We start from the raw sequence: 23,887 nt of genomic DNA, 5'->3' as shown, positions 1-23,887 counted from the left end.
GGTGAGCAAAAAAATCGAGAATAGAGCAAAAAATTAGCAAAAAAATAGCCCTTCAAGAATATGTACTTGATTTTTCATTTGCTGCTTTTTTTCTTTGTGACTGTGCTAACTTTGATCTTAAGCTAGCACAGCCATGGGTTTTAGCGAATCGGCTGGAGCAAAAAAATCGGGAATAGAGCAAAAAATTAGCAAAAAAATAGCAAAAAAATGTGGTATAGGTCGCGTTTGATTGTGCTGAAGTGGCTGTGCCAGCTTAATAGACGTGTACAAATACTAGAGATTGAAAATCGGATGAGCTTGGTGCGGCGTATGTCGATCGTGTTTCTCGCGCCACGATAGCGTGTTGTTGAACTTACTACGATAAAGGGCTTCTGCCTCTCTTTTTCGCTCTTTATCTTTCGCCCTGCCTCATGCTTCTCTCTCCTTTTTCCTCTACAGCCCAATCGCTCGATCCTCCTCGAGCATCCAACTTTCGCTTTATGGGGACCACAAACAAGAATGTTCCACAATAACTCGTTCAGTTTGATTTTGATCCATTTTTAATTTGATTTTAATTAAATTTAAACTTCATAAACGATAATTTCAGATATTGTTTGATATTTTGAAATTTGATGCTTTATAAAATTATTTTTTTCATTAATATATATATATTTTTATTTCGCTTATATATATATATATATATATAATACATATGCATTTAGAAAAATACATTTTACAAAAACGAAGCGAATGTCTGTTGTAAGAGAATTTATAATTTCGATCAACTCTACGTAAATGACACAAAATACGACTATACCATTAGCGCTCTATTATACGCCAGTAGATGATCCGCTCGTCGCTCAACTGATAAAGAGAAGAACACAAGAAAAACGGAGAAGAGTGTCGCGTAATATACGTTGTATAGCTGAAGCAAAGATCGCAAAGAAGAAGAAGAAGAAGAAGACGACGAAGATGCTTTACGCAGCGGAGGTTATTTCCGCCAGGACCATCCAATCGTGAAACGCGCCGAGATCTACTCTTGGAGCGAGTGGAGAGGAAAAAAAAGGGGAGAGAAAGAGAGAGCATCAAAAGCGCGGCGCTATCACGACTCTCGGGTCATCGGGCCGAGTAGAATCCGCTACCGAACAAACCGACGGATGTACGAACGGATGAACGAATGATCGGTCTGTCGGTCGGCGGCAGAAAGAGCGGAAAATGGATAATGGTGGGGAGGGGAAAAAAAGGAAACGCTGCAAGAAAACGGTAGGCCGAAAGAATCCGCCGGATTTCCGCTCGCCGTTAAAGCCGCCTATCGAGACCAACGCGTTGCGCAACGCCCGGTACTATATGTCCCTACTGTGTGTTTCTACGTATGTGTTGTGCGCTCGATAACGCACGATGGAAGTCGCAAGAGGGGAAGCGGATAGATGAATAGATAGGTTCCATACGAGTTCTCCGAGGCGGTCTCTCTCTAGGCTCTCTCGCGGCGCCACGGGAAGGCAGAGTAAATTCTAAGGGAAGAGTAATCGAGACGTTACGTAATGACACGAACGATATAGTCATTAGCTTCGTTATCGATATCGCTCGTTAAATCGCATTTATGGGAAAACGCGATTGCTCCCATAAATCGTAAATGCTACTTCGATCTCGGATAGAGAAGAGGTATATGCCCACAATTGTAGCTACAGACGATTAAATATCAAAGGAGCAATGGTAATCCAATCCTTTAGTTTAATAACATTTTATTTTCATGTGTCAAAATGTAGATCAATTCATTTCTGTGGTTACTTTCAAGTAAACAACGCTCATATACATGTAGTAAATATAATAAACTAAATTTAAATTAAATTTAATATATTTTCTTGAATTAAGTTAATTCCATTTTCTCGAGTTAATTTAATTCCATTGTTTTAGTTAAATAATAACGACTTATTAAGTAAAAACAGTGGCAATCTACACACTGAGAAAAATGTCTAGTTGAAAATGGATAAACCTGCAGAAGTTTCTGATTATATCACTTACAATTCTGCTTCTCAATCAGAAAATTCTAATTGGTCCATTTTTAATCATAATGTCAATTAATCCAACCAAACATTTTTCTCGGTATGAAATGATTAAAAATAATTCAAATTAGGCATAACTCGACATTATAAATTTAATAATATAAAACAAAAATGATACGAGGGGATGTTTGTAACGACAAAAAGCTCGCGACGAGTTACGATTGATGGACAGAGCATCATCGTGCAAAATTGGCATACGAATCTTCGTGCGTGGTTCGAGAGCCCCGTGAGTGCAACTGCCTGTCTCTCTTGCCAAATGTATCGCGAGATGAAAATCCGCTCGACGCTTGCGAGCTCACGTTCCGCCGGGTCATTCTTCCGTCCAACGTTTAAGCCATGTTTCCTTTCGCGACGTAATATCGACGCGTAACCTCCGTCCCGTCAACTACGTGCATCCGGTCGCTACAACCGTTCGACAAAAGGAAGGCCCGAACACAAACTGACCTGCGCTAACTGGAGTTTCGTGAGACTCGATGAACGCATGGGATAATCGTTAGGTCATCGTCGAGAAGACACGTTCTTGCGGTAATTCACTCATTGACGCGCTCCGCGATTGGACGATACGGGCGGAAGTAACTTTCATGGTAAATCCGGAGTTTTCCGCATGTCACTTTGTTTGCGAAGCTTGGAAAGACCACGTGCGATCTCGGAGTATTGTAGTCCCAATAACCGGTAACGTCAGCCAATTATATTCCTTAAATCCAAAAATTTCAAAAAAAAGGTTGTTCTAAAGCCTTGCTAAAAAAAGCCGTGTCTATTCCAAAGAAAGAAACTAAGGGAGGAGAAATAAAAAAAAATACCTGAGCAAAAGTTTATACAATAAATTGTAACACGTTTCCTTTAACACTACGACATTCAAGGAGAAAAATTTTAAATAGGACTCTTTCATAAATGCAGAGGATGAATGAAATTGGAACAAGCTAAGTCTCGAATTCAAGTCAATCCTAAAAAAATATAGTAGTTGTCATACCGTGCTCATCTTTCGACGTTGAGCTTGTCTCTTGTGGAAAGACGATCAGTCATTCGAAATCTGTGTGTCGTTCTTTTGAAGGACGAAAACACGCGTTGCGCAAAATTGTGGTTCATTCCTGGTGAGCGCTAGCGCGAGGCAAAAAGCGTCCGCCAGAAAATGTTGAGAAATACAACGTTAAGAGTTCGCAACGCACAAGAGTTCGAACCGTGCCGAGCCGAGTAGTGTTTTTCGAGCTTGATGTCCCGCAGAGAATATCGCGTGGGCTCAGACACGTGGTCGGAGTCGCGCAAAGGCCCGGAATGCTCGTTGCTTCCCTTCATGTCAGAGCGATCACGCGCAATTTGATCGCGGCTTTTACAAATCTCAGTTTATGTGTCGTATCCAATTTTATTGAAATATCTAAAAATTTGGCTATATAGATACAGATCTGAAAATAATTTTGTTGGACCTTCAAATTACGTAGGAATGTCAAGTATGATAAGTGAGGACTATGGCACACAAAAAACTTAAGCAGTAAAGAAATCAACATGTCGGATTGGCTATTGCTTATGTCAGAATGGCCTTACGGTCTCTACTGTGCAGATTGGCCAACTCGTTTATTACTTAAGTTTCTTTGTGTTCAATGCTGCAAAAAGTTTTGAAATTCTAACAATCAGTTTCAGTTTGAGTATCCTACTTAGTTTGACAAAATTATTTTCAGATCTTTTGTATAGCTGAATTTTTAAATACTTCAGCAAAACTGTTCTTTCCGTATAAAAGAGAAGAGATATATTTCTGAATGGTGAGTAGAAAAGAAGACTGATAGTATAAATATAATAAATCGTATAATTTATGGGCAGCATTCATAAATATAATATAAATAATAAATAATTATACTATTGTATTTAAATGCAAACCAGTATTCAAGTATTTAATTCAAACGAATTGTTTTTCTATCTCATTCTTGAGTTGCATTTCATGCTATAAAAATTAAAAACATTTTTCATAAGCGCCTTCCATTTTTATCAAAAGAGGACGCTTTAATTCTGGATTCTGTTTTGAGAGATCTTCAAGATCTCAACGTCTATAAAATAACAGATCTCCTTTTTTTTTGGAACAAATAAATCATGGGATACCGAGGAAAATGTCTGCAAAGAAAGGGCTAAAAAACATCGGACGGAGCAGTGCCAAGCCGAGCTGAACTGAGTCGCACGGTGACAGAGCTGGCCGCGCGTTAAATCATCGATCGCGGTGCGTGGGTGCGCCACCGCGATGCCGGTGGGAGAATACATTTCGGATTTTTGTCCGTTGGGAATTTGCGTGCCACTAATGGCATCGTCGACGCCTACGGGATCCGAGGCTAGGCAACCTGCAACGTTTCGCGCGCGCTACCGCGTAAGGCGAGGCCAGAGAGGCCGGCTACCCACCCGGTTCCTCCTACGGGAAAGAACGGGAAGAAAGAAAAGGACAGACCGAGAAAAAGAAAGAGAGACAGACTTTCTTCGGTCGGTCGGATCCACCTACGGGAGCGAGGGAGAGCGAAATCGAGAATGCTGGCTCGGAGCGGTTTAATATGTCCGCCCGCTCGATCGACGCGATCAATCGGCCAACTGAATCGCCGTATTTCCGCCGAACGAGTTCACCTACGCGCGCGCCAATAGTTCTCGGTTACCGCTCTCCACTCCGGTCCGCAGGACTGGTCCAGCTGCGACTTCTCTCAGCGGTCGCCGTACAGGTCCTGCATACACACAAATCAGCCACCGTTTCTCTCTTTCTCTCTTTCATTCATCCTTCCGTTCCGCGATTGCGTGGATTCAATTTTCACCGTAAGCCTTCGGCATAAATTTCATTAATCTCTTCGGTCATCGCGATTATACGCCCAGGGTGATTACTTTTGGTGTAACACGCCAGTGACAAGTCGCACCGGTTTTGCGCAAAAACCTCGTTTTATTCTCGCGGAGAATGATAGAAATACTCTGGAAATGTCTGCGACACTTCGTCCCCTTAAGTAAAGTCTTTGATAATTTTTTTCCTATAATTCATAGATGAAAAAATGATCTAGAATGTTAAGTTTCCTATTATCATTAGTAGTAAACATGTGCAAATATCGGAAATATGTCATTTTTATGTACCTTATGACTAAAGCCCATGGTATACAGAAAAACGTAAAGTACATGGAAAGAATGATTTTTTGCTCAAGTATTTAAAATTTTAGCTAAAGCAGATCTGAAAATAATTTTGTTGTGTCATCAAAATAATTATATAGGAATCTCATGATGAGCAATGTTGCAAAAAATTTTGACATTGTAGCAACAAGTTTGAGCGTCTAGTACGTAATTATTTTGATGGTCCAACAAAATTATTTCCAAATTTGTATCTAGCTAAATTTTTAGATACTCCAGTAAAATCGATCTTTTCATGTAATATTTAAAAGACCTTTCTTTGGTATCGAAAAATATCATTAATGCTTGTACGACGTGGAGATTATCGATCTACGCGGCGATACGTTCATATTCTAATGATGTGAACGACACGAAGAGACGTATGTACATTGCAATTCGCGATAGAGTTTCAGGGGCAGAGAGGAAGAAGAAATGTAAAGTCAACTCACGTCCTTGCTCGGGACGCAGAGCGGCGTTCCTTCCTTGACGATTCCAGCCTCGACCATCACGCCGATCACGATCGGATCCCTCGAGTTGAATACGTACTGAAATTCAAACGGGCCCAGGTTTTAAAAGTTCCGAGTTCGGAGATCGCCGACGACGTCGCGTCGGCGTAAATCCCGCTTGTTTATCGCGCATCCGTTTCAACCCTCGCAAAGGCGAACGCGCTCGCATATAACTCACCTGCGGTAAGATCTTCAGCTTGCACGGAAACACGGCTATGTGCTTGTTCTCGTCCCGCTTACGCTGCTTCAGTTCCTCCCTATAATTGGTAAATTTGTCGAACAGATGGTAAATAATATCAGCTTGGAAGATCTTGACGCCCAGTGAATCCGCCAGCTCCTGCGCGTCCCTCTCAATTTTTACATCGAACGCAAGAATTGTAGCGTACCTGCGGATAAATTAAATAATGATTGATTAATTATAGGTCGCTATTTGTCACTCGTTTCGAAAATTAGAAATATTAGGAAAGTGTAAAACTTCAATTAAAAGTTGCTAAAAAACTTTAGCCTAATCTACATTGTATTCTTTGCTTCTTATCTCTTGCTTTTTGTCTCATGCCTTTTTTCTTTGCGATCGTTTTATCGACAATTGCATTTCTTTTCACGTTTTTTTGTCTCTTCCAAAGTCCCTCAACTTTTATTTCTCCCAAAAGAAATTGAAAAGACTGGGTAAAAGAGATAAGAAGTAAAAAAAACAAAGAACACATTGTAGGTTAGACTTTAGAAGTCATTAAAACTTTTAATTTTGTGTACTAAAAATTAATAGAAGGAAATTAATATTTGCTTTAACTCAATAGAGTTCTCCAAAAATAAAAAAGTTAAAGCAAATATTAGTTTAGAAGACAATTTTACTGTCGAGGTGTACTCACTGGCTATCGTGCTCCAGCATGATAGAAGCTTTCATAACGTCTTTCTTGACGACCGGTCCGATACGAATTCCAGAGTACTGCAAACAAAAGCAAAAATATTGTTAACGAAAGAGAGAAATACAAGAAAGATTGCAAACAGCATCGCGAGTGCAGTTCGTCATTACGCAAGTCGTTCCGATTTCGCTCGACAGCGCGTGCACTGTCTCTCCCATCTTGGCAACATTATTACATAGTTTCTTGCGTTTATATTATTTCGTACATTGTTACGTAACGCGGAGGGGACCGAGTAACGACTGCTGTAACAATCTAACTGCCGGAGACGCGACTCGCACTTGTCATCTCTTTAACGCGAACCAGTTTCTTACGGGGAACGTAACTTTTCATCGACGCTGATATTCGTCACGCGTGACCACGCAGATGCGCAAAAAGTGCCTCGCAATCCATTTGCTCGGATGAGGAGTAACCGTTTCCGAGGATAAACGGGGAAGTCACGAGTAGTCGCCGTCAAACAAATGATATATCAAATCTCAGTTTAGCTACTCTCTAAATTCTTTGGAGTAAAATCTCGCTCTAAAGAATGAAAATTAAGCCAGTCTTGAAAAAAAGTGATTTAATATGCAATCTTTGAGAGTGAGATTTTATTCTTCAGAGTAACAATTCGCTTCAAATATGTTTTAGAAAGTAACAAATAAATAAATAAATAGACATTTCAAAAAAATTAATATTGTGTTTTTCGACAATAAATAATATTTAAATGTAAAATAATCGCAAATGTAAATTGATCACAATAAGAATATAAATATTAATAATTACTTTTCATCAGTAATGGTAACGCATTCATCGCCAGTAGGTGACGAGCGATGCGTTTCGCAATCCGTTTGGATCGCCTACGCTCAGCTACTGACGACCGAATCTCTGGAATCATTGCCACCGAAACGCCACGAATCCCGCGGGTCTTTCCGTGTGTACGAAGCGCGTGTATATACGACTAGGCAAAAATAACCTGTGACGCATGCATGCCGCCCGGATTCGGCCGGACGGTGCAACGAGACGGGACGCGACACGAGACGCGCGATGCAACACGTTGAAATAAACGCGACGCAGCGATGCAGTTGCAAACAAGCCGTTTCGCGGCTTTACCGAGAAAAGCCGCTCCGTGGTCGAGGAGCACCGCGCACCGTAGTCGGGATTAAAGCCGACCGAAGCAGAACGAGCTTGTCGTCGTAACGTTACAGGATACACAAGAAAACATCCCGCTTCTACCGAGAGATATCTTCAGAAATATCCGTCAAAGATCTACGAAGATCTCTCAGTAGATCCGGCAGACGTTTTACGTAAATCCCTTAAACCGTATGTAGATTAATGAGATTCTATTAATTGCGTTCTCGGTACTTTTGCTGTAATTCAACGTACAAAGTTAATTCCGAATTACTCCTGTAGGAAAAGAACAATTATACCTAAGTTAAAGATTTATCACATGTATTTTTTTTAACAAAATGGAAACATTACAGATTTTTCTGTAATGTATTTGAAAGTAATACAAAAAGTTTGGCGATAATTTAGAATCTGGATAAAAAATTATCTCAATAAGTTTTTCATTTAAACTGTAAAATTATTATTGTTAAATATTATAAATATTATAAATATAATAAATATTGGATTAATTGAATTTAATTAGTTGTTTAAATATTGACTTTATTCACCTATTTCATATTGTAACATTCATTTTTACACGGAAAGTATAAATTTGCAATTCCAGTCTTTTTTTTGCAGAGAGAGATTACATCTGATACATCCTTTAAAAAAACATTTATATCTATAGCTAACTCGACAGCTAATTACGATTGGAACTGATTAGATAATACTAACCACAAGAGTAAAAAGAACACATTTTCATTCTTTCTTTGACCAATTAATGATTCCATCAATAACAACTGTTATATCACGATATGTAATTTCCTACAGTATCGTAACAAGATACCACATTATTTTTCACGTTCGATAAATCGAGATAAATAATGTTAAATAACGCAATTAAACACTGATATCTTTTAAAATAAATCTAAAGAAGCAATTAATTAGAATATATACGAGTTTATTTCCAATAATTGTCAGATTATATTGCTATATATTACATTCGTTCTCAATCATCAGCCTCCTGATCCTCGCTGATTATACTCGCGCGTCTGCTTTCCGGTTTCGAAACGAATATCGGTTACCCACTGCCGATGTGGTCAATATCTATAACACGATACTTGATATACGGGGATTAATTGCTGCGTTAAGAGAACTGCGATAAAGTTAAACACACTATAAGTATAGTGTAACTTTCAGATTTTATCTTGCATTGCGCGTTCCTCTTTTACTCCTTACTATTCATTACTCCGGCACTTGTGCACGTAAACAAGATCATTATGCATACGAACTGCTTGTCCACTAAAATACTAAACGTTTCTGTACCGAAATTTAATAAAGACATGTTGAGATTGAATAATTAAGAGTTAAGTATATTAAAATTTATATAAATGATCATTATCGAAAGAAATAATTTTGCAAATTATTTCTTTTCATAGAATAATAATTTTTTTCATCTCTAGTTCTTTCACATTGAAAGCGCAGATAACAAAATTCTCATAGAATTTATTAATATTTTAATCTGTATAAGCACTTTATAATAATTTTGCATTTAAAATATATATCCCTCTCTCTCTCTCTCTCTCTCTCTCTCTCTCTCTCTCTCTCTCTCTCTCTCTCTCTCTCCTTCATTTTCATTTCTAGTGCACCCTCGCGAACCGCGTCCACCGCGATTGTAACGATAATTGTTCCCGCAGGTATACAGACCGTGCACAAATTGTAGTTCCTATTTACGGGCCAATTCTCGAGCTGGTACCAAGCAGTTGATGGAAGCGGACGATCGAGGGGAAACACGAGGTAGAGACAAACGAACGAATAAACGTACGAACGGATGAACGAACGAGCGGAAGATGATACGTTCCCGAGGACTTTCCGAGATAAGCATGTTTTAGAACTTCCGGCGCGCGCCACATTCCGATCCTTACATCAGATACACGCCGTCAATATATTTTTCTCTCAGTTCTATTTACTATGTGTTGCAGGATACATCTGCAGCTTTGTGGAATGTTCAAGGTAAAGAATAAAACGTTGAGCAAAAATTGTACTAATCCCATAATGCTTGGACATCGTGCAGTATCCAATAAATAGATTATTAAATTGTTGATAATAATTACTAACAATAGTAACAATGCTTACAATAATTAAATCGATTTTTTATATTCATCAAATAATCATTTGGATCAAATTATGCTTTCAGTGGCTTAAATTTCACATAATTGTCGCAACTTAAAACTGCAAATTAAAGTTTATCCAACACAAATCGCTACGAGGTCTCGACGTTCTTCTCTGTACACGATCAAAATTCGTAGCGAGTCACGAGTTGACGATACTTCGCTTTGGAGGAACGGATGCTCTCGAAGAAGAGGAAGCGGGAGGAAAGGGAGGCGGACAGGAGGCAAGAGAGGTGCCGCGGTGGAAAAGAAAAAAAAAGAAGTCGAGTGTGGGGGGGGGAGAGGGGGGAAGAAGGAGAGGAAAGACGAGACGGGAGAAGGAGAGAGATCTAGTACGACGAGAAAAGGCGGACACGGCAGATGTTGCCGGCGAAAGAAACGCCGCTGGTATAAGCGGGAGGAAGTTGGGAAGAAGAGTAAGACGGCGAGGAAGCGGGGCGAAAGGGGCCTGGCGCACGGCACGGGGGGGTTAAAGGAGGGCTCGGGGATCGGCACGGGGGGACAGAGAGGGAGAGAGGTGCTTCCGGCATTTAAAACCAGCCGTCGGGGGCACGGATCCTCTTTAGCCTCTCGTCGTAACTGCGGCACGCTGCGCCGAAGAAGGAAACGCTAATTTATTAAACTCGCCTCCCGTTCCGCTCCTCCTGCATATCCTGCCCGCGCGAGCGCGAGCGCGCGCGATTAGCGTCACCGAAGGACGAGCGTGTTGTGGCCTCGTGGCGAATTTCGGTTTTTCGCACCTTCGCGAAGCCGCCATGGTCACGAGGTGATCATCAAAAAGGGGGGGGGGGGGTTAGAGAGGGAGAGAGAGAGAGAGAGAGAGAGATGCGTTTCATATACTCGACACAATCATTCTAAAGAGAGTACGAAGCACGAAGAAAAAATATTATGATTATTCAGAAAATCAATTCGGCGCGCAGTTTGAAGGACTACAAATATGGTATATATGCAAGTACATATATAGTATATATATAATTCACATTGAATTATTTAAAGCATTATAGATCTAGCTTCGACCGTTAAAGGCATTTTAATTTCTATTATTAATTGTGTTTCTCACATAGCACGGTCTTTAAAAATGTTTAATTATGATTATTCTTTTCGTATTCATTTATATGGATAATTTTTTTCTTATTGTAAAAATAAATAACGAAAGGTATAGAGTTAATAAAAAATATATGCGTAAAAAAAGAATGACAGAGATTTGCAATAAAACAAAAACCTCAGGAACAATAAATAATTAAAATAATAAAAACTTTCGGCCAATAATCTTCACGAAAGAGAAAACAGTAAAATGATCATTTTCGCACAATCTCTCTCTCTCTCTCTCTCTCTCTCGTAATTTTTACATCAGTAAAGTCTGAAATTTAATAAAAAGACATAAAAAAATTTCTCTATAAAACAGCTCCATTAAAGTGATACCATCCACCCGAGAAAACCGACTAAGAGCAGACATTAATAGACTCCGATGGGGCGTATGTAATCCTCATTTATCTTCAGCGGGGTTAATTGAAGTTGAAAACGTGTCAATCTGCAACTTTTCTTGATCGTTTCGTGAAAAACGCGCTCGCGACGCGGCGAAGCGTACACGGGCGCTCGCTCGCACGCATCCGCTCCCATGTCCCCAGCATATGCAGGCCGCGCACTCATATGCCGCGGTTAGAAACAATGCGAGGAAACGAGCCATCTTTTCCTGCTGCACCGGCATCGGCGCGGAAGACCGAAGAGGAGCGAGCAAGTGAGCGAGCGAGCGAGCGAGCGAGTGAGCGAGCGCTGCGCTTCCGCCCGCCTGTTACGCGAATGGCCGAGTGAGCCAGGTAGCCAATGGACTCACCTACCCGGCCAGATGCCGCAAAATTCTTCAGAATAGCAAAGGAATTCCATACCGCCGGAAACCGCCGGCAACAAAAGTTGAGAATTTTCCCATTATACCGAAATTCGCACCTATACCGTTCCCCGCAGGTTTTTGAAAAGCGAGCCCTTCCCTCTCCCACCACATGTTCAAATTTTGCAAAAATGAAGTTTCAGCGGACAATAAGATATTATTTATTTCTAGGTTCATTGATACCATGACAAAGGGACAGCGTTCTTAAATAGCCTGAAAAGGCTTGCAGTTGAGTTATGGCTGGTGGATTTTCGAACATCACGATAATAAAAGAAAAGAGAAAAAAGCGCTCAATGGAGAACCGACGGCAGTATAATCCAGATTGAACGGATTCGCCGGGATAATCCGTGGAAATGAGCGAGAAATGTGTCGTCGTTAGCGAAGCGGAAATCCTAATTATGGATTGTGTAATTTGTTAGACAAGAACGATTGATATCGTAGCAGCGGTTATGAAAATGCATTAGTCTCATTTCGAGGAAACCTCGGCTTAATGCATAACTGGCGTGTAAGAAACTGTTGTCGTGCCGAGCGTTCGGAAACAATGTGAGGAAGCGAACCATCTTTTCCTGTTGCACTCGCATTGAAACGGAGCCGAGAAGGCGGACGCTCCGTCCGCTCGTGACGAAGCGCTCTGCTCTGCTCTGCTCTGCTCCGCTCCGCTCAGGTCTGCTCCGCTCAGCTCAGCTCCGGCTCCGACATAAGCGCATTCAAAAAAAATACCGACTAAAACCAATCACAAATTGAACTATCATTTAAAATAATTATAAAAATCACGAAACAGCGTGATTCCCAGATTTTCTGCGGGGTTCAGTGTAAATACCGATTAGTAGAAGGATTTTTATCAATATTTGCAAACTCAAAGGAAAGAACGATTTGCTAAAATATTTAAAAATTTAGCTAGATACAAATTTAAAAATAATTTTGTTAGATCATCGAAATAATTATGCAGGATATCATGCTTGAGTTTTTCTACATAAAATTATTTTGATGTTCAACAAAATTATTTTTAGATCCGTGTCTACTTAAATTTTTATATATTTCAGTTCAAGATTATTCTTTTCGTGCACATATATTGGTATTATAATAAGTATAGTGTAATTATGTAGCGTATTATACCATTATTATATTAATAATACTTATTAATATAATTATATTTTAGTATAATTATGTCATATTATTATTGTATTAACAATAATAACTTAATTATTAAAGTTATTAATACTTACATTATTAATTTTAATATAATAATTGAAGTTATTAAATTACATTCCTCAATAAAGTAACTTCGTCAACATAACGCATTATTTCCTTATATTACTAATTCGACCCAATTGTCGATTTCGCAGAAAATCTGGGAATCTCGCTACTCAATTAACGCGAAACGCGCAATCGACACGCGAGATCAACACGTTAATCGGCGATATTATACCGCAACGATAGCCGTGGTATTGCGCAGTTTCGACTCCAAAAAAACCGATATCAGTTATACTCGCGTCTCTGCGACTGTTATTATTAGATTGACACCGCCTGCTATTACATAACTACTAACGACCATCATGTAACGATTTCGGTAATAGCGAAATGTTAATGATATCTGTTATCACGAGACTCAATCCTGCTCGAGTAAGCTCGACGTTTGTTCATGCGATTAATTATCGTTACCGAGTTGCCGCGGTTTATCCACCTGTCTCACCTGCACACGCCTCTAGGCAAGTAATCGTCAATCAAGGCGCACGCCAGCAGGTTCCAAGAAGCGCGCGTAAAACCTCACGGTCCTGATCGTGCCGCATATTCCGATCCCGTTCAGCTAAACAGAACGAGGACAGGAAAGACCGTCGTCCGATAAGAATCGTTAATTCAACAGTTGCCATTGTGTATCAATCGCGGCGGAGAGGCGTCGTATCGTTTAATTAACAACGCCGATATACGTACGTGTTTGTAATAACAGCCCGGAGTGGTTTATGTTTTACCGAGGCGGCGCCTTGAAAAACATCTTCATGGTCGCCGAGCATTCTTGACCTAAAGACACTTTACATTGATTCTTCTTTATGTTACTCATTGAATTCACGTCAAAAATTACGACTTTCTGTTGTCGCGGTGGTCACGACAGGTATGGTGTATATAAAAAGACTTACACTCCCTATACAATCTCCAAATTTATACACAGAAAAGTTGATTTTGCTGGAGTATTTAAAAATTTGTTGGATATAGATCTGAAAATAATTTTGTTAGGCCATCAAAATGACAGAGTTGAGAAAGTTACTTTGTAAGTTACTTATAAGTTACTTTTAGATTAACTTAAATGTTTGTTATATAATAATTGAGTACAAAAAGTAATATAAAATTTGAGAAAATTTGCAAATGATAAAATATAATATAAAAAATAAAATACCCGAACTTATTGTACACTCAATTTCGATAATAAAAAATAATTATATAGTTACTTATAAGTAACGTATAATAAGTAACTTTCCCAAAATGCTTGCAAAATAATTATGTAACGCTCAAATTTGTTGTTAGAAAGTCAAAACTTTGTGCAACATTGCTCATGCTTAATATTCTTACGTAATTCTTTTGATGGTCCAACAAAATTATTTTCAAATCTGTGTTTATATAGTTAAATTTTTTGATACTTCAGCAAAGTCATTCTTTTCATATGTACTTAGCGAGAATGAAGATCGCATTGCATCTAGCAATCGATATACCATCGAATAACTTGATATTTCGCTATTACCTTGTAACTTTGCAATTATGATAGATGCGCAAGTGAATTTTTTAAATGAGAAATTAACTAAAAGATACTTAGTAATATTTAGAAAATAATGATCCAATTATTTGATGCACCTTCCGATAACAGTAAGGAGTGGCAGGCTGCCGATCTCAGCGGTCGTAAAATACCTATAGCGACAAGGATGTACCTTCGATATCTATCTCAAAATTGCTCGGGTAAACCGGGGACGTCAAAAATTCAAGACGCCGCGAGCATTCATTCTCGGCGCCGAATCCGCTCCGTTCTCTCGCGAGCGTATCCTCGTTACTTTATTTCCGCTATTTCTCGCGCGGCATCCGTCGATGAAACTGCTACGATTCCTGAATCCGCCCGCCCGTTCATCCGTCGATCCGTCCACCCACGGTGCTCGCGCGCCGAGTGTGGGCAGTTTCCTGTACGTTGATCACGTATTCTTTTTTTTTCAGCCTACACACGTCCGCGGACGCGCTCGCGCAAGCCTCCATGTTGGCAAAAGCGAGGCGTTCTGAGAGCCAGAGACTTAGAAAGAGAGAGAGAAAGAGAGAGACACACCCATAGAAGGGGAGAGAGAAAGAGAGAGAGAGAGAGAGAGAGAGGCACCACGTGCGTGTGTGAGTGAAGTTTAATCCGCCAACCCTTCTCGCCTCTTCGCCTCCTCATCGTTCCCCTTTGCGACTCTGGTCTCACTTCGTGATACTTCGATTCTCCCTCCCTTTTCGCGCCGTGTCCCTGTGTGCACGTGAGGAAGTGGCGAGGGTAGGTGGGCATCGGAGGGAAAGGGGAGGGGGAGGGGGGGATCGTGCGTGCGTGTCTCGCCGTGTGCGTGCGATAAAACTGACGTCACGGAGCCACGTGATCGTGCAATCGCGGTGGGGGGAGCCCATTCATAATCCGAGCAAGGACAGGCTTAAGGCCGTTTCGGACGGTGTGTTACCTCGAGCCGAAGATGACAGGAAGTTTTTGCTCGCTCTCTTTCTCTCTTTTTTTTCTCTCGTTCTCTTTTTTTTTGCACGACCATCGCAAAAAAATACTTTTAAACGTACGAGCGTTGGGCGGGGCGGTGATCGCCGGCCTCAATGGCCCGGAATGAGGAAATGTATGCTCGTGGACTTCGACTCGTCTTCACTACTACGGTCATTGTAGCATAGCTGGAGCTTGTTGTGAATGATATCTCGGCTCCGAGATAACGGGACATTTTTGCCATTCTCTCGCTGGGTTACTCTTATGTAAATATACAAGTCTGCGTCTCCGCGATTATACGGAGACAGGATAGGCGCGATTATCGCGGACCAGTGCGCCGGACGATCGTAGCTTCCTCGTAAATAATACAGGCGATTCGTATCTACGTATCAAGTATACGATATCTAGCTTCTATGAAACAACCCCCCGCGATCGATATAAATCAGATTTCAAAATGTTGACTATTATTTATCAAACGTTATCAATGAGGATTTACGTATAATCATCACGCGATAGATAACGCGCTTTCATATCGTGAATGGTATTGGTCGCACGCCTTAAATATAGTATATTGAGTAGACGCAGTGGCGATCTATAGAAAATAATTAAAAATGACTCAAATTGGATGTAATTTAAATGACATTATAAATTTAACAGTGTAGAACAGGGAATAATAGACTTCAATTTATCAGAAACTATGTACTGTGTAATACATGATTTCTGGATAGATTAAGACTAGATTGTATCAACTTTAGTTTGATTTTAAGCGAAACTTAACATTCTCTCTTTCTTTTTTTAAAGCCGATAGAGAGATAGAAAGGGAGAGAGTATTAAGCCTCGCTTAAAATTAAAGCAACGTTGGTGCAATCAGGCCTAAAAACTATTATTTCCTGTTCCTATTGTCTGTGCCTTTTCATTGTGTCTAGAACTTTACTTCTTTTAAATATTAATTAAGACGCGTGGATTGGGATATTATCGAAAAGTAAAATTTCAAAACAGCGCACAGAACTCGTCGTTGCGCAGCGTACAGGACACCCTGTAGAAGACTGTGAGGCGTGCCCACGGTTGGACAGTGCGGCTGATAGCACGATGGATCACGGGTACAAGCACCGTGTGCGACCAATGAGCCGTATCCTGCTAAACTGTTAAGAAGGAAGTGGTTCGTTGCTGCTGCTGTTGCCGCTGTTCTCTCTCCATCTATCTATCTATCTAGCTACCGATCTATCTGCCCGTCTCTCTGCTCCTAATCCCATCTACACACGCTCGCCGATATACATATGTCCATTTTATTTATTTATACATCCGTAAGTCTCAATCTTTTTTGAGGCTTGACATCGTTTTCGCACATACAATACGAGCAGTCGCTATTCTTGTAACGAATATATAAATCGGAATCGTGAAAAATGATGTATGCATATATATATATATATATATATATATACTTATACAGAGTGAGATATTTAAAGTGTTACAAGTTACGTAATTACATATCACTTTTTAAAACAGCTATGTGTTTTCTTTACACCAACTGATTCATCTTATTATTCTGTGCATAAAGATATTATGTTTGTCAACAAATTAATTTACGAATTACATTTTACGTCAAAATGAGCCAGAATAAAGAATAATATATCTTGCAAATTATTAATTTTTAGATATTTCTATCTTAATACTTTTGTATACGGATAGTTAGGAAAATCATATTATGCAAACAAATTATATGATTCTATTAAAAAAAATCGAGGCCTCCATGTGACCTTGAAAAATCGATTTAAAAAAATTGATTTTATCATTATTTGTCCCTCTTGAAATCATATAATTTTTGTCTGCACATATTTTTTATTCGACGCATACTTTCCAGTATAGTGCTATGTTTCTTTTTCTTATTTCCGACTGCTGCCAATAAAAGTATATTTCACAAACACTGAGTATATTTTTTACGCAATTATCATCATTCAAAGTTTAATCATTTTATTGACATTTTATAACTTCGATATTCTTTTAGAGATATAAACTAAAGAAATATAATAGTATGTAGGGATAGTAACTTGTAACATTTTAAATGCTCCATTTTGTGTATCACCTGATTAAGAATAATTTTTTTTCAACGATACAAACGAATGATAAATTATTTTTAGAATTGTAAGCGTAGCACTTAGATATACGTAGATATATTTAATAAATATTTATATCAATTTCAGTTGCTGATAAGTAGTAATCAAGATATCAAGTCTCAATGATAACTTTATACTGACAATGAGATCATATAGAATAAATATTTAATCATAAGCCACAGTATCAGTATTTTTATTAGTCGTTTTAGTAGTATAAAGTAAGAGTATGAGGCAATAATAGTACAAATATATGAAACTTCAGTAAAAAAATTATCAGAAATCATTAACTATTATCATATCAATATCATATCAACGCAATGATTGTATGATATGATAACGATTACCATTCATTTCTTTAGTTTATATCTCCAAAGGAATATCGAAATTATGTCAATTAAATGATTAAACTATTGAATATATGATAATAATCGTGTAAAAAATATACTCAGTGTCTGTGAAATGCACATTCGTTAGTAGCAGTCGGAAGTAAAAAAAGAAACGTACTTAAGCACTGGGATATTATGATATATATAAATATATATAATGTCGCACGTATTAAAATGAAAGATTGATCAGTAAATACTTATACAGAAACTTCAGCCAGATGCATCCATATATCATTTTATCCTTCTTTTTCAACTAATGTTAAATAAGGACAAAACGCTGCCTAGACTAAACTTCTAACATACTTACCGGTATTTTGCTGCTTTTTAGGAAGTCCAACAATGCTTCGAGAGCTCCTAAAGTTGACGCCTGGACGTAAACTCCTCGTTCAGCTAGCCGTATATTTCCTAGAGCACTCGATAATTCCTTTGCTATTTCTTCCTTCATAACGTCTACTTCATCTGGTTTCTGTGCAACTTGTAGATTTAACCCTATATGCGAATATCAATTCGTATTATTCGTTTTATTCTTAAAAATGTAAAATTACATGTATTTTACATATTACAAAAAAATTAATCTTATCGAGTAATTGAAAGTAGATTACATACCAGCAATAGCCTTTTCCAGATCTTTAGCAGCAATTTTTACTCCTTGAGCAGCCTTAACTTCACGATGTTCAATGTATGCATTCTGAAATAAAAAACGTGATATAATAAATATTATACTTCAAACTCAAGTATGCAAGGAATGGAATGCTATGTGGATGACTGTATGTGAGCAACGAACTCATTTAGCGAATCTCAGACATGCGATTCGCTATTCAACATAATTTTAAATTTATAATCTGTATATTTTTACAACATAATTTTAAATTTATAAATTAAATTTATTAACTAAGAGTTAAGAAATTCTGACAGCAATCTTCCTGTTAGAGATTATGCATTTGACAGACTACCTTATCATGTGAAACATCGTTGCAAATGTTCATAAAAAGAAAAATCGAATTTCTTTAGAGCAAATTAAGACTCGTCCAAAGTTGATATTGAAGCTAATGTAAATTGATTTATTACGTAAAGAATAATAACTGTAACGGTATTTCATTATATTCAAAATGTAAAATATAACATTGAAAGATTACCTTGACTCGTAATTCCTTTAACGGTTGTGGCATAAGAAGCGAACGAATTTGTGTTACAATAGGACCATCCGTACCCGCGATAATGACTGTATCACCTTCTCTTAACATCCCGTTGACTAGAATACAGTCTATCGTAGTACCAAGTCCGGGCAATGCCTTGACTTCCAATACGGTAGCCTGAAGCTCTTCGCTATACATCAATCTTTTAGCCAAAGGACCCTGACAGGCGTCAACTATTAACGCCAACAGATTGCCCATACCTTCGCCTGTATATGATATAGTGGGGTATAAAAAGAATTCAGATATTCTCAGATGTTATGTATGTCCTATATTTATATATCGTTTTACCTGTTATAGCACTGGTAGGAACTAACGACACGTATTCTCTTGGATCTGGATTCTCGTAATACACTGCTGCATTCAAACCTTGCTCTGCAAACTGTACAATAATATCTTTCGATCTCCTCTCGAATTCTCGCTGAGTATTAGATTCTTGATTCTTTACTATATCTTGAACATCCTTACGATTCATGGTCTGCCAATCGTACAATCTGAGAAAATTAAATCGCCATGACTTTACGACTTAATTTGTGGAAGAATACAAATTATTTAGAATACAAATTATTTAATTGCCAATATCTTGGAGATAAGTTACTTAATGTGAAATTACCTATCGATTTTATTGAGAGCGACAACAAAAGGACATTTTTTTGCTTTTAATAAATTGATACTCTCTATAGTTTGCGGTTCCAATCCATGCATAATATCTACAACTAAAATTGCTATATCACAAAGAGAAGACCCTCTGTTCCTGAGATTACTAAACGATTCGTGACCAGGTGTATCTATGATTAAGAGACCAGGAATCTTAAATTTCTTGTCAGCAAACTAAAAAGATAATAATATATTATAATATAATCAAAATTTCAATATTTAGAGATTTAAGTCTCAAATAAACACTTACGCCTTTTACATGTTTCGTTGATTCTTGAATAGCTTCAATTGGTACATTAGTAGCACCAATTTGTTGAGTTATACCACCAGCTTCTCCATCTTGCACATTAGTTCTTCTCAATTTATCCAAAATCTTCGTTTTGCCAGTATCGACGTGTCCCAAAACACAAACAACAGCAGCTCTTAGATTATCCACAGATTTCTTTTTCTCCGCCTCTATACGACGATTTTGAATTCGTTCCCTTGCACGTTCTTTTTTACGTGCGGAATCTGGCACTTTATCCTCCACTTCACTGTCTTCCTCACTTTCATCCTCAGAATCGGATTCACTTCCGCTTTCACTCTCTGTATCGCTCTCGGATGAGTCTTTTTTTTCTAATTCTTTTTGAACAGGTTTCTCTTTTTCAAGTGTTTTTAGAATATCATCCGATTTATCTGAAATTAATTAAATTTAATTACTTTAATGTATCATTATACGATAAGTTTCTAAATAAACCATATAATTCTAAAATCTATATATAAAACAATACCTTCTTCTTCCTGTTCATCATCAGTGGTGTCGACATCCCACGAATCCTTAACATCGTCTTCTTCTTTCTTTTCCTGTACTTCTTTTACTGGTTCATCTACAATCTCCACTTGTACCTGAGCCGCAGATGCTTCGTTATCAATTTTTTCTTCTTCTTTCTTTTCTACACTAGTTTGTTGCTTTAATTTACTTGGTCTAATTCGCGTTCCTAAAATAATTCCAATAATTAATATAACAACTTTAATAAATGTTTCTCTGCAAACACATTCTGTAAAAAATATGTACAATACCTGGTCTAGGTTTTTTCTCTCCTGCTTCAGGCAATTCAACACCTTGAGCTTTAAACGCTTCAATCATTGCTTGCGCTCTAGCTCTATCTTGTTTCTGTTTTGTTGTTAAAAATTTTCCTTCGGCCTTTAATCTCTCTTTTCGTTGTTTTTCTTTTAACTTTTTCTTCTCCTTACGCTCTTGTTCCAATCGCAATTGTTCCAATCTGGCCTGTTCTCGTAGTTCTTCTTGTCGTAATCTTTCTTCCTCTTCTCGCTTCAATCTTTCTTCTTCCTCTTTCATTTTCTTTAAAGCCTCCTGCATGGCAGCGATAGTTTTCTTTCCAGGCCCTTTACCTATTACAGAAATTTATTATGTAAGAGAAACAATTATCCAAGCAATATATCAGCTAGTAACTGAAATTACCTTTCTCTTTAATTTCTTCTTTACCACCTTTCTTCTTTTTTTTCTTTGAACTATCTTCAGGCTCTGCATCACCATCAGCTTCTACACTATCTTGTTTCTTTGCTGATATAACTTTATCATTTTTCTTTTCTTCAGAAGTTGCAGTTTCATCATCTTCTTTCTTGTTACCTTCCTTAGTAACTTCCTATCGTAATAAAAATTAAAAATGATAGATCTCATTTGTAAGAATACTTACTTCATTTTTTAATTAAAAACATCTTATATACATATAAAAGAAAAGTATTTACATAGAATCAGTAATATATTTTATCTGTCTTACCGCTTTTTTCTGAGCTAACTTTTTTTGTTTCTCCCTTTCCTTTTTTTCTTTCTTCTTTTGTGCTGCCGTTTTTACAGTACTAGTTTCAGTGTCCATATCAGTATTATTAAGTTCTGATTCTACTATATTATTGTCTGTAGTTTCCTCTTTGATATCATTTTTTTCAGCCTTTTCTTTCTTCTTATCCTTCTTTCCTTTTTTCTTTTTATCTTCATCGTCAGGCTTTTGCTCATTTGTCTCTGCATTAGTTTCAACTTTGTTATCTGTTGTTGATTTTGTTCCAGAATATTCCAGTGCCAACTCCGCCAATGTTTGTTCAATTTCTTCGTCACTGTCATTACGCTTTCTCCTACCTATTGATGCAAATCATAAATATTTTTTACAATCAGAAGAATATTATAAAGTTAAACTTATAATACATTTACATAGCATACATATAATGTATAATTACAATAACTTTCTATGAACCATTGATATAGTTTCAAATAGTATTTGGCATGCACTTAATGATACAAAATGTCCTTATTAACTCAATAAATTTAAAAACCTTTCATGATAAACAATCGATTGATTGAGATAATTACGATAAAACATAAAGCTTTTCTAATAATTGAAAACAAGTGAAATAATTATTAGTTTGAATTTTCTCTCTTCAGTTTGTCTCATAATAAAACCATTTCAATAAAATTTTATGTCTCTACTTAATATTATTAATAACATTGACAATATCATATTTGATAATCTTAAAAATTACTTTCAATAAACCATGATATTAATATAGATATTATTTAAACTCGCTAATACGGGCAAATAAGAAAAATTATTAGTTGTATATCAGAGTCCAATAAAATATTATATTTCTATTTAATATGAATATGATGCAATTCAGGCTGTATTCCAAATTTATTGCCAACACTGAAAATGACAGTTTACATTACGTGCACTATAGATTTTCAGTACAGGTAGTCAATTTTGGAACATAGCCTCAGAGGTCTTTAACTTTTCCTATTGTTATCTATATGGAACAGTGTCACTTTACTAAAGTGCGTTTCGAATTAAGCAAGCATTACGTATCATTTTATTTTTCCTTATTCTTTGGTGAACAAGCACAAATGATGAATTATGCGCTTTGTATGTAATTCGAAACGTACTCTTATACTTAATTGACTGAAACAACTAATAATGCTGCAAAAAATTGTAATCGACTGTTCTCTGGCCTTCCTGCAGCACGATTCTATAATGTGATGTTATCTAACGTCAGACATTATTAGAACGACGGAATATAGAACTACTGCCAGATTCATTACGACGGTTCCTGCGAAAAACATAGGACATTCGCGTAGGTGCTACAAGCAAACGTATCGAGTGTCATAATCGCCATATGCGGCCGAGAAGACGACGACGACGTCGCTCGAACCGACGTGCGGGCGTACGATTGAGGTTAGGTCGTATAGCAGACGACATTTGCCACATCGGAGCAGCGGCATACACGTACATATATTAAATCGACACGTGTCAATTCAACGCGCGACAGCGCTCATCGTCGCACGATTGATCCTGCTCACCTTTCTTGCCCTTTTTCGACTGCGACTCCTGCATCTTGGATCACTGCTGCGGTCGAGTGCTCCGTTCAGCTTTCTCCCCGATTCCTCTCTCTCGCGTTTCCCCGACACTTCCGACAGGCTGTCTTGGCGATTGGATCGGCCGGTGGTGGTGCGTGCGTTGTTCTTCGGACGAGGAACGGCGTGATACTCGCGTGCCACCGATGAAAAGTCATGCAGGCGTAGAAAAAAAAAATTCTCGTGCGGAATCACCACGAGCGTGCTCGCGACCGGGTTTTGAGCTTGAAGGCAGGGCGGTATACAGCAACACAGCTGGCACGGAGCTGTGATCGCACACGTGTGGTGGTATTAGTACTAATAGTAGCCGTAACGGTTGCTCCCCGCAGGGATGCGTTCCAAAACTCGACTTCCGTCACTCGAGTATCTTTTATCCTTGTTCAACGTTCGGTGAACAACAAGGATAAAATGATACTTGGTTTGACAGAGTCGAGTTTTGGAACGCAGTCCAGAGGACACGCTGGACAATGGGTCACGCAACATATAGCCAATCAATTCACGTGGCAGTCGTGCCGAATTGTGCGATTGGCTGCGTTCAGCAGACTCAACAGTTTTGCAACCGTTTTATGATTGTCTGCTGAGATAGGACCATTCTTCTAGATCTAAAAGTATGATCCAATTAGCGCAAAGGAAACTTCCAACAGTTGCAAAACAAACGTTCAAATGAAATCAAAAACAAACGCCAATGGCTGCGTTCAGCAGAACGGTTG

At 38.2% G+C, this 23,887-nt stretch overlaps 1 protein-coding gene across 1 annotated transcript in view; it reads right to left on the bottom strand.

Annotated features, from left to right (window-relative positions):
• eIF5B (eukaryotic translation initiation factor 5B) overlaps positions 1-23,478 on the bottom strand; it is a 44,791-nt gene extending 21,313 nt beyond the window's left edge. Inside the window, exons 1-14 of the mRNA XM_018451973.1 lie at positions 23,124-23,478; positions 21,559-21,911; positions 21,240-21,423; positions 20,837-21,169; positions 20,548-20,754; positions 20,028-20,452; positions 19,734-19,951; positions 19,412-19,614; positions 19,064-19,329; positions 18,534-18,615; positions 18,235-18,416; positions 6,529-6,605; positions 5,841-6,048; positions 5,606-5,701 (exon numbers count right to left, since the gene is read on the bottom strand). Coding sequence (XP_018307475.1) covers positions 5,606-5,701; positions 5,841-6,048; positions 6,529-6,605; positions 18,235-18,416; positions 18,534-18,615; positions 19,064-19,329; positions 19,412-19,614; positions 19,734-19,951; positions 20,028-20,452; positions 20,548-20,754; positions 20,837-21,169; positions 21,240-21,423; positions 21,559-21,911; positions 23,124-23,157 — 2,868 coding nt within the window. The 5' untranslated portion in view covers positions 23,158-23,478. The remainder of the gene's footprint in view (positions 1-5,605; positions 5,702-5,840; positions 6,049-6,528; positions 6,606-18,234; positions 18,417-18,533; positions 18,616-19,063; positions 19,330-19,411; positions 19,615-19,733; positions 19,952-20,027; positions 20,453-20,547; positions 20,755-20,836; positions 21,170-21,239; positions 21,424-21,558; positions 21,912-23,123) is intronic.
• Positions 23,479-23,887: the final 409 nt, after the last annotated feature.

Source organism: Mycetomoellerius zeteki, unplaced genomic scaffold (assembly GCF_001594055.1).
Source record: "Mycetomoellerius zeteki isolate Tzet28-1 unplaced genomic scaffold, Tzet1.0 scaffold327, whole genome shotgun sequence".
In the NCBI taxonomy this organism is placed as follows: Eukaryota; Metazoa; Arthropoda; class Insecta; order Hymenoptera; family Formicidae; genus Mycetomoellerius; species Mycetomoellerius zeteki.
This window is presented reverse-complemented; position numbering and strand designations above follow the sequence as displayed.